This window comes from Gymnoscopelus braueri (assembly GCF_963280865.1).
Source record: "Gymnoscopelus braueri genome assembly, chromosome: 13".
NCBI lineage: Eukaryota > Metazoa > Chordata > Actinopteri > Myctophiformes > Myctophidae > Gymnoscopelus > Gymnoscopelus braueri.
This window is the reverse complement of record NC_137615.1, coordinates 45,702,583-45,717,309: the sequence shown is the minus strand read 5'-3', so window position 1 is coordinate 45,717,309 and position 14,727 is coordinate 45,702,583. Positions and strand designations below refer to the sequence as shown.

At 42.5% G+C, this 14,727-nt stretch overlaps 1 protein-coding gene across 1 annotated transcript in view; it reads right to left on the bottom strand.

Moving 5' to 3' along the window:
- The window catches only part of LOC308098521 (double C2-like domain-containing protein alpha), a gene marked incomplete at both ends in the record, with an annotated part of 92,460 nt that overhangs the window by 56,588 nt on the left and 21,145 nt on the right, over positions 1-14,727 (bottom strand). Inside the window, 2 exons of the mRNA XM_080446912.1 lie at positions 1,115-1,224; positions 1,757-1,831. Of these exons, the coding sequence (XP_080303038.1) occupies positions 1,115-1,224; positions 1,757-1,831 (185 nt within the window). The remainder of the gene's footprint in view (positions 1-1,114; positions 1,225-1,756; positions 1,832-14,727) is intronic.

Genomic DNA, 14,727 nt, shown 5'->3' with positions numbered 1-14,727 from the left:
TTTTTTTGTCAACTGCTTTTGGCTACAGATATGGCTGTCTGGTTTCCTGCATCAATTTGCAGCTGTCAGAAGTTTCAAAAGAAGAAACGTTGTTTCATCATTAAGCCTGGTTTATAGTTTGTCGTACGATGGTGTCGTGCACCAAAATAGCCGATGTACAAGCTCACAACGCGTCGCGGACGCGCCGTGCTGTGAGCTTATATATCGGCTATTTCAGACACACGACACCGTAAGACGAAGAATACATTTGCCATTACGAAGGGCCAGAAGGGGGAAAATTAATCTTTTAGTCCATAATCAAGATTGCAAACAATGTTTTTTAAACACACCGCATGATATTGTACACAGAGTAATGTCCCCCAGTTATTTGCATTTCCACCACAGTGGCTTTTAGAGAGCCATTCAATCCATGCAGATAATTGTTTGTTATTGTCAAATGCAGGGAACCAAGGGGGAAAAAGGAGAGATTGTGTGACTTTTTGAACTTTGGTGGAGTTGTTTTTCTCTTTTTTTTACACCAGGCATTAAAGTCCAATAGAGTGTTATGCTCTTGACACCTTAGTTCCCTGACTAGCATGTTGATTAGCATTATTAGCATTCCCTGTTGACATCACTGTTGGGGCAAGTCACATCAAGCATGCAAACTCTTTGAGGGCGGAGATGAAAGCATGCGTTGTTTGTCATAGATCCTGAGAAAAGGAAACGTGTAACAGGGAGGGTGGCTTTCCATTTTATAATTACACCTACATAAATAAAAAATAATGATGAAAACCATGCACAATGTTATCTGATTGTTTACAGTATGTTCTCATTCTGAATATGCATTACGCTGGAGACTGCAAGTCACAAACTAAGTGTATGAGTGTGTGCGACCAATAAATGAATGAAACCAAATTAGAACTTTTGCAGTAGACATATACTGTATCGGTTGAATGAAAATGACAGCAAAGTCAAATATCGGCCAAGCTATCACCTGAACCGATGAATTTCTTGGTCCAAAATGACATGTCCATGAAAGAATGCACTTCAGTTTAACACACACACACACACACACACACACACACACACACACACACACACACACACACACACACACACACACACACACACACACCTGAGTGTCTTCCTGTGCATGTCTTCGTCTGTGATTCCAACATAGGTGAGTGTTTCATTCCACACTGGGTTCAGGGAGTTGCGGATTGTCCTAGTTTTCAATTTGTTGGCCTGAAAGACATCGTAACAGATACACAATATATTTACATAGACATTGTTGTTAAATAGTGATGTCACCAAACATAAGCAGTCTACATCTCCCAAAAGGAAGTGCATGTATTTAATTCAGTCTGGCCAGAAGCAAAGATAAAACATATCCCCACCGGACATACAAATGAATGACCAGAAGGGGATATCAAAAGCAAGGAGTTTTGGGCGGTGGGGGGGGGGGGGGGGGGGCGGGGTCGAGGACGAAGACTCTACATCGTCCTCGTGGGGGGGGGGGGGGGGGGTACAACAGCAGTGACAACACAGAAATGTGTGTGTGAGGAATTAAGTGGCATCAATTGGGGTGAAAAAGGGATAAAAAAAAAATCCAATCCTGGGTGTGATGAGTAAAGATGACAAGTTGATAGATCACCACTTAATTAATGTCATGTAGAGACCAGGGGAGGGAGAGAGGATCTTTGAAAGTGTTTGTTTTAAAAATGTGTTTAAATGCCTCCCCGCTGCTCCGGCGCCTCTGTCGGGCTGTCCGTCTCACCTTGCAGGCTCCAGGCAGGAGATGCAGTTTGACGTAGGGGTCCGATAGGCCGTTGAAGTCCATGGGCTTGAGACCCTGCGGAGGGGAACGTCAGGTCTGATGAAACATCATGCAGTCAGAGCGCGCGCGCGCGTGCACACACACACACACACACACACACACACACACACACACACACACACACACACACACACACACACACACACACACACACACACACACACACACACACACACACACACACACACACACACACACACACACACACACACACTACTCCCGATGCAACTCGAGAGGATGGCTCAGGTTTGTGCCACTCGGTGTGGGTTATATCCCAGCTCTGTTTTAACCCATTAAGACCGGGAACGCATCTGTGTCGCATCTGTGTTAGATTTCTTTGCTATTCAAAAATAGCAGATCTACAAGCTCTATTTTTGAATGGGTTAATTTGCACATGTAATTCTTTTTATCTAATTAAAAGGCTTTTTAGCTTCTTTTTTTTTTGCCAGAAGAGTGCCGATGGAATCTTTTCCCTTTTGTTACTCCCAATAATAATTTGAAGCTGCAGAGGTTTGAGGAGAGACACTCAGTACCCTCTCTCCTTGATTTCAGAATCCAAGTACCCTCTTCAACCTGACTACAACATTTTGCTTAGACAACTGCAAGAGAAAACCATAGCTAGTAATATATCGTCGCTGTCGGGCAGAAACCTCTTATCTACATGTTTTAACTTTTTTGTATTTTTTCGTAAATTAACGCCCTACTTGATCATACTACAGCGTCACACAAAAGCATGGAAAGTAGCAGATCTGCAAACTCACAGCGCGAAGCGACCCGCTTTGAGCTTGTAGATCTGCTACTTTTGCTGTTTTTGAATTGGAATCCTGAAAAGTACAAGTTTTTGCATAGCCAAAGAAATCTAAAATGACACAGATGCGTTCCCGGTCTTAAAGGGTTAAACTGTGACCATACATTTTCAGTAAGTAATACAGCATAATGACATATTTTCTATTCAATAGCATTTTTTGTTACTGCAGTCCAGTTTTTAATTTAATTTGGTTCACTTACAGTAACAAATCAGCAGGTTCACACAAACATTAAACATTACAGTGAAAACATCTTCCATTACGTAGGCTTACCGCATTTGAGAGACATTGATTTAGATGCTAGTTGAGAACATTTCACCAGCATGAACCAGCCAACAGCGTCATAATTTACACTCTTTCAGACGATGGTGTCGCACACTGACAAGAGGCTCTATGCACAGCAGCCATAGTATCACTTCCTTCACAGGTGTTACCAATGATACTAATGAAGGCTCTGTTCCATTTAGTGTAGCACAGTGGTTCTCAGACTTTTTCATTTCCACGACCACCATAACGCTCAGAGTGTACAAATGGAACCAAATACAAATGGAACCAAATGGTTCCAATTGGTTCCATGTGTACATTCTCAGAGTTACACACCCGTAAGAGGCCATTTGGAACCCCCTCAAGGAACCATTAGGGTCCCTGAACCCCAATTTTAGACCCACTGGTGTAGCAGAGTGTTTCCAGTGAGCCAACATGCATAATATCAGCACCCTGACTCTGTTTGACCAGAATGGAACAGAGCCTTCATTAGTATCATTGGCAACACCTGTGAATTTCAATATGGCTGCTGTGCATAGAGCCTATAGCAGAGCTATACGATCTACAGCGCGTTGCAAATGCAATAAGAATATGCATCCTGTTTACATTCGAGGGACGTACACACATTTGTATTAGCATGTTGAGAGACCATCCAGTGAGTTATCTATCATTGGTATAGAGCTAGACCAAGCAGCCTTTTCCTTCAGTTTAATAGATAAATAACGTGTTAATTTGCTTCTGATGCCATGAGTGCTACTGTATACATTATTGTGCCATGCAAGAAACCCAATTTGACGAGGAAATATTTCCAATATCATGTTTATTTCATTTACGTGTGTGTGTGTGTGTGTGTGTGTGTGTGTGTGTGTGTGTGTGCGTGTGCGTGTGCGTGTGTGTGTGTGTGTGTGAGAGAGAGAGAGAGAGTGTGTGTGTCCAAATAACTACTTGTTGAAGTGCCTGAAGTGGATGAAAGTCATCTTTCCCTAAAAGTATAATGTCAAACTGGAAAGGTATTTTCATATCAAATATGCCAGGCGTCTCTGATCACGAATCTTATTAAGACAATCCCAGAATCGTACGCCAGTGATTGCCATCCTGGCTCCCCCACATTGCATCATCTCCTGTAAAGTGTGCTCTCTGCACCGGGGTAATACAAAATCTAATCTAACAAAAAAAATCCAATTGACATTTCCATCCACATCGTCTCCATGAATGTGAGTTGGTTCAATGTCACAATAGCTGCCAGCGTTCCTCCTTTGATACGTCAAAGTTACAAGGGCCTCTTCCAAAATCTAATTTTGTCAGTCTGTTACAGATTCATTGGCTGCTTAAAATTCTACACACAAAATTCACTTTGCCCCATTGGACAGAATGCGCTCCCGCTATGCCTTGGGATATTTACGATGGGAGTTTTTACTGTATATGAAAACGTACGTTCGTGGAGAGTGTGGATGTGATGTGTGAGCAGCGGTGGAAAGTACCTAAGTACATGTACTCAAGTACTGTACTTAAGTAAAATGTTGAGGTATTTGTACTTTACTTGAGTATTTCCAATTTCCAATACTTTCACTTTTACTCCACTAGATCTCAGAGGCAAATATTGTACTTTTACTCCACTACAATTATTTGAAAACATTTCAGTACTTTTACTTGTGGTACTTTAAGTACATTTTGATACTGTACTTTTACTCAAGTACATTTTGAACACCAGACTTTCTACATTGCAGTATTTATACTTTTACTTAGGTAAAGAATTTGAGTACTTTTTCCATCACTTTAAAGGGGCATAAAACCAGCTCAGTGCAGATCAAAGAATATGGCAGGCTAGTAAGCAGTGGCGCTGCAGCTAATCAAATGAATAATGAATGGGTGCGTTAGATTTATGTTTGCCCAGACTGAGAATCAGAATCAGAATCAGTTTTATTGTCACATCACAGGTTTACAAGGTAAAAAAGTGGGTGAAATTCTTTTTTGTACATCGTTCCCATCGCAACGTTAGTTTCCATAGAAAGAAGAGGGGGGGGGGGGGGGGGAGAAGAGGGTGGGGGGTAAGTGGGAAGGAGATCAAAACAAGAGAGCAACAGAAGGCCAGACAAGTTATCTACATATTTACAAATTACCTGAGATAATAAAAACTAAAAACTAAACTAAGGTGCCTGAGCATAGCAGCAATGTATTGTATACTGTGCATGTTATACTTATACTGTGCATGATAGACAATGGACGTTAAGGTGCTTAGAGGAAAAGGAGCACAATAAAAAAGACCAAAAAAGTCAGTGCGTTATACAAGGGATTAAGGTGCAAAAGGTCAGTGCGTGTCCACCTAGAGTGGACCGACCCTAGTATAATCCGCAAGTAGCTCCATGAGGGAGAGCAACAAAAAGTCATTTGTACCTGGTGTAGTCCACAGGTGTGTCCGAGGGGGGGCTAAAGTCCAAGTCATTGTCCCTGGTATAATCCACAGGTGTGTTCAGGAAGAGCCAGAAAAGTCTGCGCTGCCTGTTGTCAGGCTGCTGAACAAGGCCTATGCCTCACTCAGGCTTATGCCCCATTCAGCATTCTGACAGCAGCCGGATTGAAACTACACCAGTACCTGGTGGTGGAACTCTTGATACTGCGGTAGAGCCCCTTGCCCGGTCGCGGTCGTTGTAGGGGGTTGAACAGTCTGTGACTTGGGTGGTGCTTGTCCTTGATGATGCGCTTGGCTTTGACCACGCACCGCTTTTTGTACAGTTCCTGGAGCGCTGGGAGCTCGATTCCCATTATCCGCTCTGCCGATCGCACTACTCGTTGTAGGCTAATCTTTTCTCGGGCAGTGCAGTTCCCGTACCAGGCCGTGACACAGCCTGTTAGGATGCCTTCGACAGAACTGTTGTAGTACAGCCTGAGGATGCGACGTCCTACTCCGAGCTTCTTCAGGCGGCGGAGCCAGTACAGTCGCTGCTGAGCCTTTTTCCTCACGTGTGTGGAGTGCGTCTCCCATTTGAGGTCCTCCTCGATGTGTACTCCGAGGAACTTGAACTCGCTGACCCTTTCCACTGCAGCACCGTCGATGAGGATGGGCGCATGGTCTCTCCGCGGCCTCCTGAAGTCCACGATCAGTTCTTTGGTCTTGTCGACGTTAAGAGAGAGGTTGTTCTCCCGGCACCAGCGTGCTAGTGATTTGATCTCCTCTCTGTAGTCAGACTCGTCGTTGTTGACGATTCGGCCTATCACTGTCGTGTCGTCCGCGTACTTTATGATGGTGTTGGAGACATGTGTGGCTATGCAGTCATACGTGTACAGGGAGTAGAGGAGAGGGCTCAGCACGCATCCCTGGGGTGCTCCGGTGTTGAGGGTCAGGGGGTCGGATGTGATGCTGCCCATTCTCACCACCTGATGTCGGTTGGACAAGAAGTCCTGTATCCAGTCGCACATGCTTGGGTGTAGCCCTAGGTCTCTGAGCTTTTTGTCAAGTATTGCTGGGACAATGGTGTTGAATGCTGAGCTGTAGTCCACGAACAGCATACGTACATATTTGTCCTTCAGCAGCTTGTTGTCCATGTGCGAGAGGACGGTGTGGAGAGCCATGGCAATAGCGTCGTCGGTGGATCTGTTTTTGCGGTATGCATACTGCCACGGATCCAGCGAGGCAGGTAGCGTGGAGCTGATGTATTCCCTCACCAGTTTCTCGAAACACTTGCTGACGATCGGGGTGAGAGCAACAGGTCTCCAGTCGTTCAGGCATGTCACTTTGGCCTTTTTGGGAATGGGCACAATGGTTGACATTTTGAACCCTGCAGGGACCACAGCCATGGAGAGGGAGAGGTTAAAGATGTCAGCGAAGACACCCGCCAGCTGGTCTGCACATGTCTTAAGGACCCGGCCTGGAATCCCATCAGGTCCGGCTGCCTTGTGGATGTTGACCCGTGTGAAGGCTGAGCCAATGTACACACCCAATAAATCTAAAACTCCCATTTTAATGGGATTAGCTGTAGCTGTGTTGTTTACATCATGATGTACTATAACAGTGGTCCACTGCCTTTTCTGGATCAGGGCCCACTTGAAAATCATGAAAGCGTAGATCGGCTATTTTCAAATGGCCTATATATAAAATAGGGCTGAAGTGGTTAATGTATGTTTTATAATATAATGATTTATATCTGCAAAGTAACTAGTAACTAAAGTTTTCAAAGAATTGTAGTGGAGTAAAAGTACAATATTTTCCTCAGAGATGTAGCGGAGAAGTAGTAAAAGTACTGAAAATTGGAAATACTCCAGTAAATTAAAAATCACACCCAGTGTGAAGTGGGCGGTGTGGTCACAGTGGTCATCACAGTGATGGAAGTAAAGAAAAGCAATATTGTGGACCAACCATTGTACACCCCTAACTTAAAAAAAAACATAAATGTGTTCTTTTTTAAGTGCATAGTCCTATTTATAGGGCTATGCACATGTTTCACTAGCCAATCACAGTCCTGAATAGACTGTGATTGGCCAATCACGGTGCAGGGTTAGGGGGGTACAATGGTGGCCAATCACAGCGCAGGGTTGGGGGGGTGTAATGGGTGGGGGGGTACAATGGTGGCCAATCACAGTGCAGCGAATGTCGATGTCCAAACCTCACATATAGGGGCGGTTTCACCGCCCAAAAAAATACCTAAAATCTTTACTTAAGTACAGTACTTGAGTAAATGTGCTTTACACCACTGCCCGCGGGGAAAACATAGTTCCAAGTTCACCGTAGCTCAGATGGTTATGATGGATGCTTGAGGGGAGTGCAGTGACCAGATTACAGATGGAGAATGCCTGTAGAATGAAATGGATACTTTATGCTGCGTCAGTTCCACGCTTCCACTCGTCATAAATCAAAACACGTTTTTTGTTGTTGTTGTTGCAAAATGTCGGCAGATTTGGCAGATACTGTAAAGAATGTCCATATTATGGTGCATTGGCGCTTCCAGAGCCATGGAGAGAGAGACTATTTCTAGTGTAGCTGTCTGTCTAGGGCCCAGCTTCCTGCTTTGAAATTGACTCAAATAAGGAAGAGAGTTCAGGTGACAGTTCATATGAATCGCTTGTAGTTTCGCTGTTTTACCCCTGCTGGTGTCAGAAAGAATTTATCTCGATGCAAGCGGATGGGTTTTTGACAAACTTTAGACTAGATTTTCTTACCTTAATAAAAATGGTCATAAATACTATGCTTCCAGTCGCTAGTTCAAAGTCTCCTTTCAATCATCATGATATGCGTTTTGGTAAAGTATGGTCTCATTTATTTTAAAATTGACGATAAAGTAGGTTATGCTCTAGGAGGGGCGGGATGATTTGATTGACAAGCTACACAACCAATAGCATTTCTTCCCCGCCCACGCTCTTGATTGACAAGCTACCCAACCAATAATGGTCTGGTGGCATTCTGCAGGATATAACGCGATATTGAAAGATGGCGGATTTTAAATAGCTGAACAATCGGCTTCATTTACGGTCTGTAGAAACCAATGGCTTCACGTCGTCCATTCTTTTTATACAGTCTATGGTCTAAACTCCTGCAGGGCTTTCAGCACCACGGCTAGAGACACTAGTTCTAGTATAGCTGTCTACAGGGCTTTCAGCACCATGGCTAGAGACACTAGCTCTAGTATAGAGCGTCGCAGTTCCCGCCCACTTCCTGTTTTTTTTGGTGCCGGAAGAAAAAACTCAATGCATTTTTCCATTGACATTTCCAAAAATATTATTAATTATTATATATTATATTAATTATATTAATATTATTATACTATTAATTTAAGCCTCGAATCAAGCCATCATGACATGACATGAATCATGACCATAAACGTTTGATTCTGTGATTATTTTTTTTTGAAAACGGCAAAACAAAGGGTATTTATTAAATATAGTATATCATATAATTAAATATAAAATAAAAAAAAATCACAGAAAAAAACGTTTTATGGTCATGATTCATGTCATCTCGTGATGGCTTGATTCGAGGCTTAAATTAATAGATATAAATATTTTTGGAAATGTCAATGGAAAAATGCATTGAGTTTTTTCTTCCGGCACCAAAAAAAACAGGAAGTGGGCGGGAACTGCGACGCTCTATAGCTGTCTACAGGGCATTCAGCACCATGGCTAGAGACACTAGTTCTAGTATACACGAATCCACAGAGCGCTTCCCTGTAGGTATGGCGCCGCCCCCTTTAGGTAGCGCCGCCATTACTGCGGTGTCAATATGCGTAGTAGCAGCTGACTGATATTGACACCGCAGTAATGGCGGCCTACCTAAAGGGGGCGGTGCCATACCTACAGGGAAGGGCTCTGTGGATTCGTGTATAGCTGTCTACAGGGCATTCAGCACCATGGATAGAGACACTATTTCTAGTATAGCTGTCTACAGGGCTTTCAGCACCATGGCTAGAGACACTAGTTCTAGTATAGCTGTCTACAGGAAATTCAGCACCATGGCTAGAGACACTAGTTCTAGTATAGCTGTCTACAGGGCTTTCAGCACCATGGCTAGAGACACTAGCTCTAGTGTAGCTGTTTATCTCAACTCCTGCAGTGTTTCAGCACCATGGATAGAGTCACTAGCTCCATTACAGTATTGTCATTTTCTTGTATGTAGGCATGACATTTGCATGCAGTCACCATTGCCATCAACATATCGTCGCTGTCGGGTGGAAACCTTCTATGTCCAAAAGCGTTCCTTTTCTGATCATTTAAAATGTTTTAAAATGATATAATGACAATAGCCGATCTTCAAGCATGCGTCGTGGTGCGACGCAAACAGTTGAACTATATGGAGATACAAGGTTTCTACCCGTCATCGACGATATGCAAAATCAGCTTCCTTTCACACATTTCTCATGCCTCAAACGGGTAAATGGAATGAAAGCGATAGATTACAGCTGTCGTTTTGTGTAATCGGATTACTGTAAAATGACGCGTGCGTGTGTGTGTGTGTAATCCACTTGTCTTCTCCCCAGCATTTGCCTTGGCTTGCACTCTGTCTCTGTTGATGTGGAAAGATCAGGCACACTTGTAAATGAGGTACGAGTCAACAGTAGCTACTGGGGACGTAACGATTCACTCAGCTCACGGTTTGCAATTCATGATCTAGGGTTCACAATACGATTTTCTCACAATTTCGTTTGAAACAAAATCAGATTCCAGACCGAAAAAGATTATTCAATGTCATCGTTTTAAATATTTCTCAGACAAAAAAACAGAATATACTGTATTTTATTTCATCTCTCTTATATTTATATAAAATAAAATAATGGTTCAGTTGTGGTTAAAGTTTCTGCGATTGGGAGGTCGGGGGGTTCAATCCCTGGCCATGTCGTACCTAAGACAATAAAAATGGGACCCAATGCCTCCCTGCTTGGCGCTTAGCATCAAGGGATGGATTGGGGGTAAGTCCCTACGACATACTAGCGTCATGTCCAGGGGGAAAGGACCCTTTCTATCTCTCGGACCCCAATTTATATTGTAAAATCAATGTTAATTTGATTAATGGGTCCATTTGGTTCCATTTCTACACTCTCAGAGTTACAGACCCATAAGGGTCCATTTGGTTCCTAACTATCCATCATTTAGCTGGGGACCCCCTGGAACTCCCCAAGGACCCCTGGGGGTCCCCGGACCCCACTTTGAGAACCAATGGCCCAATGCATATCAAACTGGGGGTCCTTGAAATTAAACTAAAAAGAATCTCCGCTGTAGCCTAACCTTGAGGAGATGAGAGACTGAGCGAGCTTCCTCCTCATCACCGGGGGATAACAATTACCTTCTCAGCTGGAAAAGACTGAATCCGTCGCATGACCTCTTCAACAAGACCCAGATCAGCATGACAAATTGCTCCTAAATATGTAGCAACCGGCGTGGCATTTCACCACGGAGGAGAGCACTTAATGACACACCTGCGACAAAGGGCAGCATCTCCAGCATGCTGATGTTGTACATATTTTATCCGCTGTTCAATCACAATCATCATGTTCACATGCGAGGAACTTGATTTGGTGCGTTGCTGTCACAAACCTTTCATGTCCAAAACCCTTACTTTTTCGAGAAATAAAAAACATAACCTGTGTTCCGATGGATCCAGTGTAGTTATTATTCAGTCACAAAGCTCTTGTTGATACCTTTCAGTAGTTTAATATGTATAAACACACACACACTTACTTTAACTTTAACTTAAACAATAAATCAGAAATACCACAAATAGCAAATATACAAGATAGATTTGCTATGTTTTTTTTTTACTTTTCTACTTTCTACTTTTTTCTACTTTCTACTAAATAGGACATTAATTTATGAACAAACATTAAAACGTAGCATATAGAGATTCAATATTTCTACCGACAGAAATCTAAGAATAAAAGAACGTTTAGGTGTGGTGGCGGAAGTTGTATATTTCCAAATATGCGTATCACTGTGTTCTTGTTTGCCCTCCGTTCAATCTCTTTGAATGTCCGTCAGCAACTTTCCACACCAATGTGCTAATTTTTTATTTTTATTTTTTTTCTTAAATTTTTATCCCACGATTTTGTAACCCTATTTTTAACACCCAGTGCCAATTGTCTATGTAATCCTACCTTCCCTCTGCCAACCTAGGGAGGCCAGGGGCCGAGCTCATGCCTCCTTCAATGCATGAGAGCCAACTGACCTTCTTGTCACCTGACAGGGGGGAGTTTCCCTGGATGGACGTAGCGCGTGGAAGGAACACGTTATTCCAACCAGTTCCCTTCCCCTCCATCAGGCGCCCCGGCTGGCCAGGGGGAGGCAGTATAGTGACCAGGATTACTGCATGTTTTTGTGAGGGTACCTACCCTAGGACACACGGGGAGAACATGCAAACTCCACACAGAAAGGCCCTTTCGCCAACCCCACCTAGGGTATGGGCGCTGATGACGCGGAGGAGAGAACACGCCCCCAGCGCCCACGGCGTCCCCTGTGGGAATGGAACCCAGGACCTTCTAGCTGTGAGGCGACAGCGCTACCGACTGCGCCACCGTGCCCCCCCAATGTGCTAATTCTAACTCAAGTGCAGCTGTCCATCTAAGAGCTGACTTCCCCCATGCACCGCTTACGTCTACTTCTACTCTCTGTCAGCAGAATCTGTAAGATTAAGTACATACCATATTGTAGTACATGGATGTTCTTAACTTAACCCATTAACATGGCATAAGCAACATAAGCATCTGTGTCAATTTAGATTTTAGCTATATAGCACATTGGTTGGCTATTCAAAAATAGCAGATATACAAGCTCGACACGCTATGAGCTTGTAATCTGCTATTTTTGAAAAATCGTGAAAAGTTGTGCAAATCTTTGAATATATATTTGTTTTTTAAGCGAACATTTTTAACTCAAATCTTTGCTTCGGGGGTCCCTGGAACAAAATATGTTGTGATAGAGGTCGGCGGCCAAATACATATCATTTTGGGTGGTCCTTGACATGAAAAGGTTTGAGCACCACTGATATATAGCAACATACGTTTTTTTGAGAAAACTGTTAGGATTTAGAAGGCATTTGTAGAATCGGCCTCCTGTCTTAATGGTTTAACCATCAGCATTATTATATATTGTACTGCCACTTAGTATAGCCTGTTCATATTTATCACCATTTAGGTAGAACATCTCTGTCAGGACATGCGAGAGAGAGAGAGGCCTTGACAGCTCTGGTTTAGTTTAGTTTAGTTTAGTTTATTTCGATCCACATCAACAATTACACAAAACGTACCACACTATAATCCAATAATTCATGTTGTTTGATCGAAAAGGCATAGGCTGAAGCTCAAAGCTTATTTATGCCTATCCTTCCTACTGTACGTGTTGATTTAACTTAGTTACATCATTTATAAAGTTCATATTGAATGAACACTCAAAATATTTTGTAATTACATTCAAGATGTTACGTTGTTCTTAGTAATCGAACACTCGAAAATATACAATCTATAAACTCATTTCTTCATTCTTATATACACATATATACACCCGAATGCGTGCATATACCCATATACACCCATTCTAATTTGTTATATACAAACGCCACATCACACCATACCCCTCAATTTCCTAGTTATTACACATTATGTTAACATGTTATACTGAGCAGGCAACACTCCCTAATCGTTATATATTATCATATATATACTATACACTATACTAGTCTAGCAAGCCAGAATGTTATGCCCTGTTTTGATGATTATATTTCAACAAAACTTAGTTTTTCCCCATTATATAGGTTTTATGTATAGAGTATAGGTTCAGAGCAGGTAGACGCTGTATGAGCGATACTGGACATGCACTGTATTATGCTGTGTTGTTATGTATTGTATCCTCTAACAGCACAGAATATTGCACAGGTTATGCTACAGGTATGTTGTTGCTGTCAAGCAAACAATCTTGTCTGTGTTCTGTTATTGTGGGGAAAGATTTTGCTGAAAATAGCCGTTCGACAAGCACACAGTGCGTCACAACGCGTTTAAAAACGGCTCATAGCACGGCACTCGGTGCCGTGTTATGAGCTTGTGTATTATCTGCTATTTTTGAATAGCAAAAGTGTAAAATAATGCCTTTTAGTTCAAATAAAAAAATGACACAGATGCGTTCCAGGTCTTAATGGGTTAAGCTGGCGTAATTAACTTCCAGTCTTGTACAATAAGCCAAAAGTGTCGTAACCAAATGGACCCTTATTTGGTTCCATTTATTCACCCTCAGAGTTATGGGGGTCCGTGGCCTCATGCATACTAAAGTGGGGGTCCTTGTAATTAAAAAGTGTGTGAGAACCACTGGTGTAAGCCACTGTGTCAGATTGAGTGTTTGAGACCCTGGGTGACCTGATAGCTGAGTGGTTATCACCCTCAATATGCCAACTTAGGACAAGACTAGAATTAATGGAGTAAGGTGGCAGCACGGCTCCCATTTACAACCAGGGCAAATAGGGTCAATATTAAGCAATACATTCCACCAGTTTGTCTCCAGAGCAGCGCAGACAGTAAATTCAAATTTGATTCAGTTTTAGTCATAGTCTTTTGAATCAAATTCCATTTAGTTTTAGTCATATTTTAGTCGTCTGAAATGTTTTACTGTCAGTCTAGTTCTAGTCGACTAAATATCATAAGATTATAGTCGACTAAATCTACAGTTGATTTAGTCGACTAAAATGTATTTTGGCGGTGCCTTGATGGGGTCGTGATGGCTGATTTGACACAGGGTTGCATGCTGAAAATAGCCGATCTACAAGCTCAAAACGTGTCGCGCTGCGACGCGTTGTGAGCTTGTAGATCTGCTATTTTTAGAACGCAACCAAGCATAAAATGACTTGTCTTTTAGTTCCACTGGATCTCTTCTCCACTAGTCCCTCCCTAACATTTTAGTCTAGTTTTTATTTGTTGATTAAATCGTCAATATATTTAGTCTAGTTTTAGTCATCATAGCTTAGTTTTTATTTAGCTATTATTTAGTTTTCGTCAGTGAAAAGAGGTAGTCGACAAACGTTTTTCGTCCTAGTTTTAGTCGACGAAATCAACACTGGCCGACAGTGGACTACCATAAAGGAGCACTTCCCCTCATTTTCAACCATAATCTTCATATAATTGGTCCTTCCTTACTAATGCTCATTATACGATGGCACATTTTCTAGTCACTTTGCAACTCATTGGTGGGTTATGGACTGTTCAGAAACCTGCCTACCAAAGACCTCATCAATGGGGGTTCCATAATGGACACTACAGCCTTTCTCTTCCTGGTGCTGAAATAGAAACCAGTGTTCTTGCATTAATAAAAAACTATAACGAGCTGTCCACTCCACAGCCCTCCTCTGAGACACAGACCAAGTAGACAGAAACGTTGCCA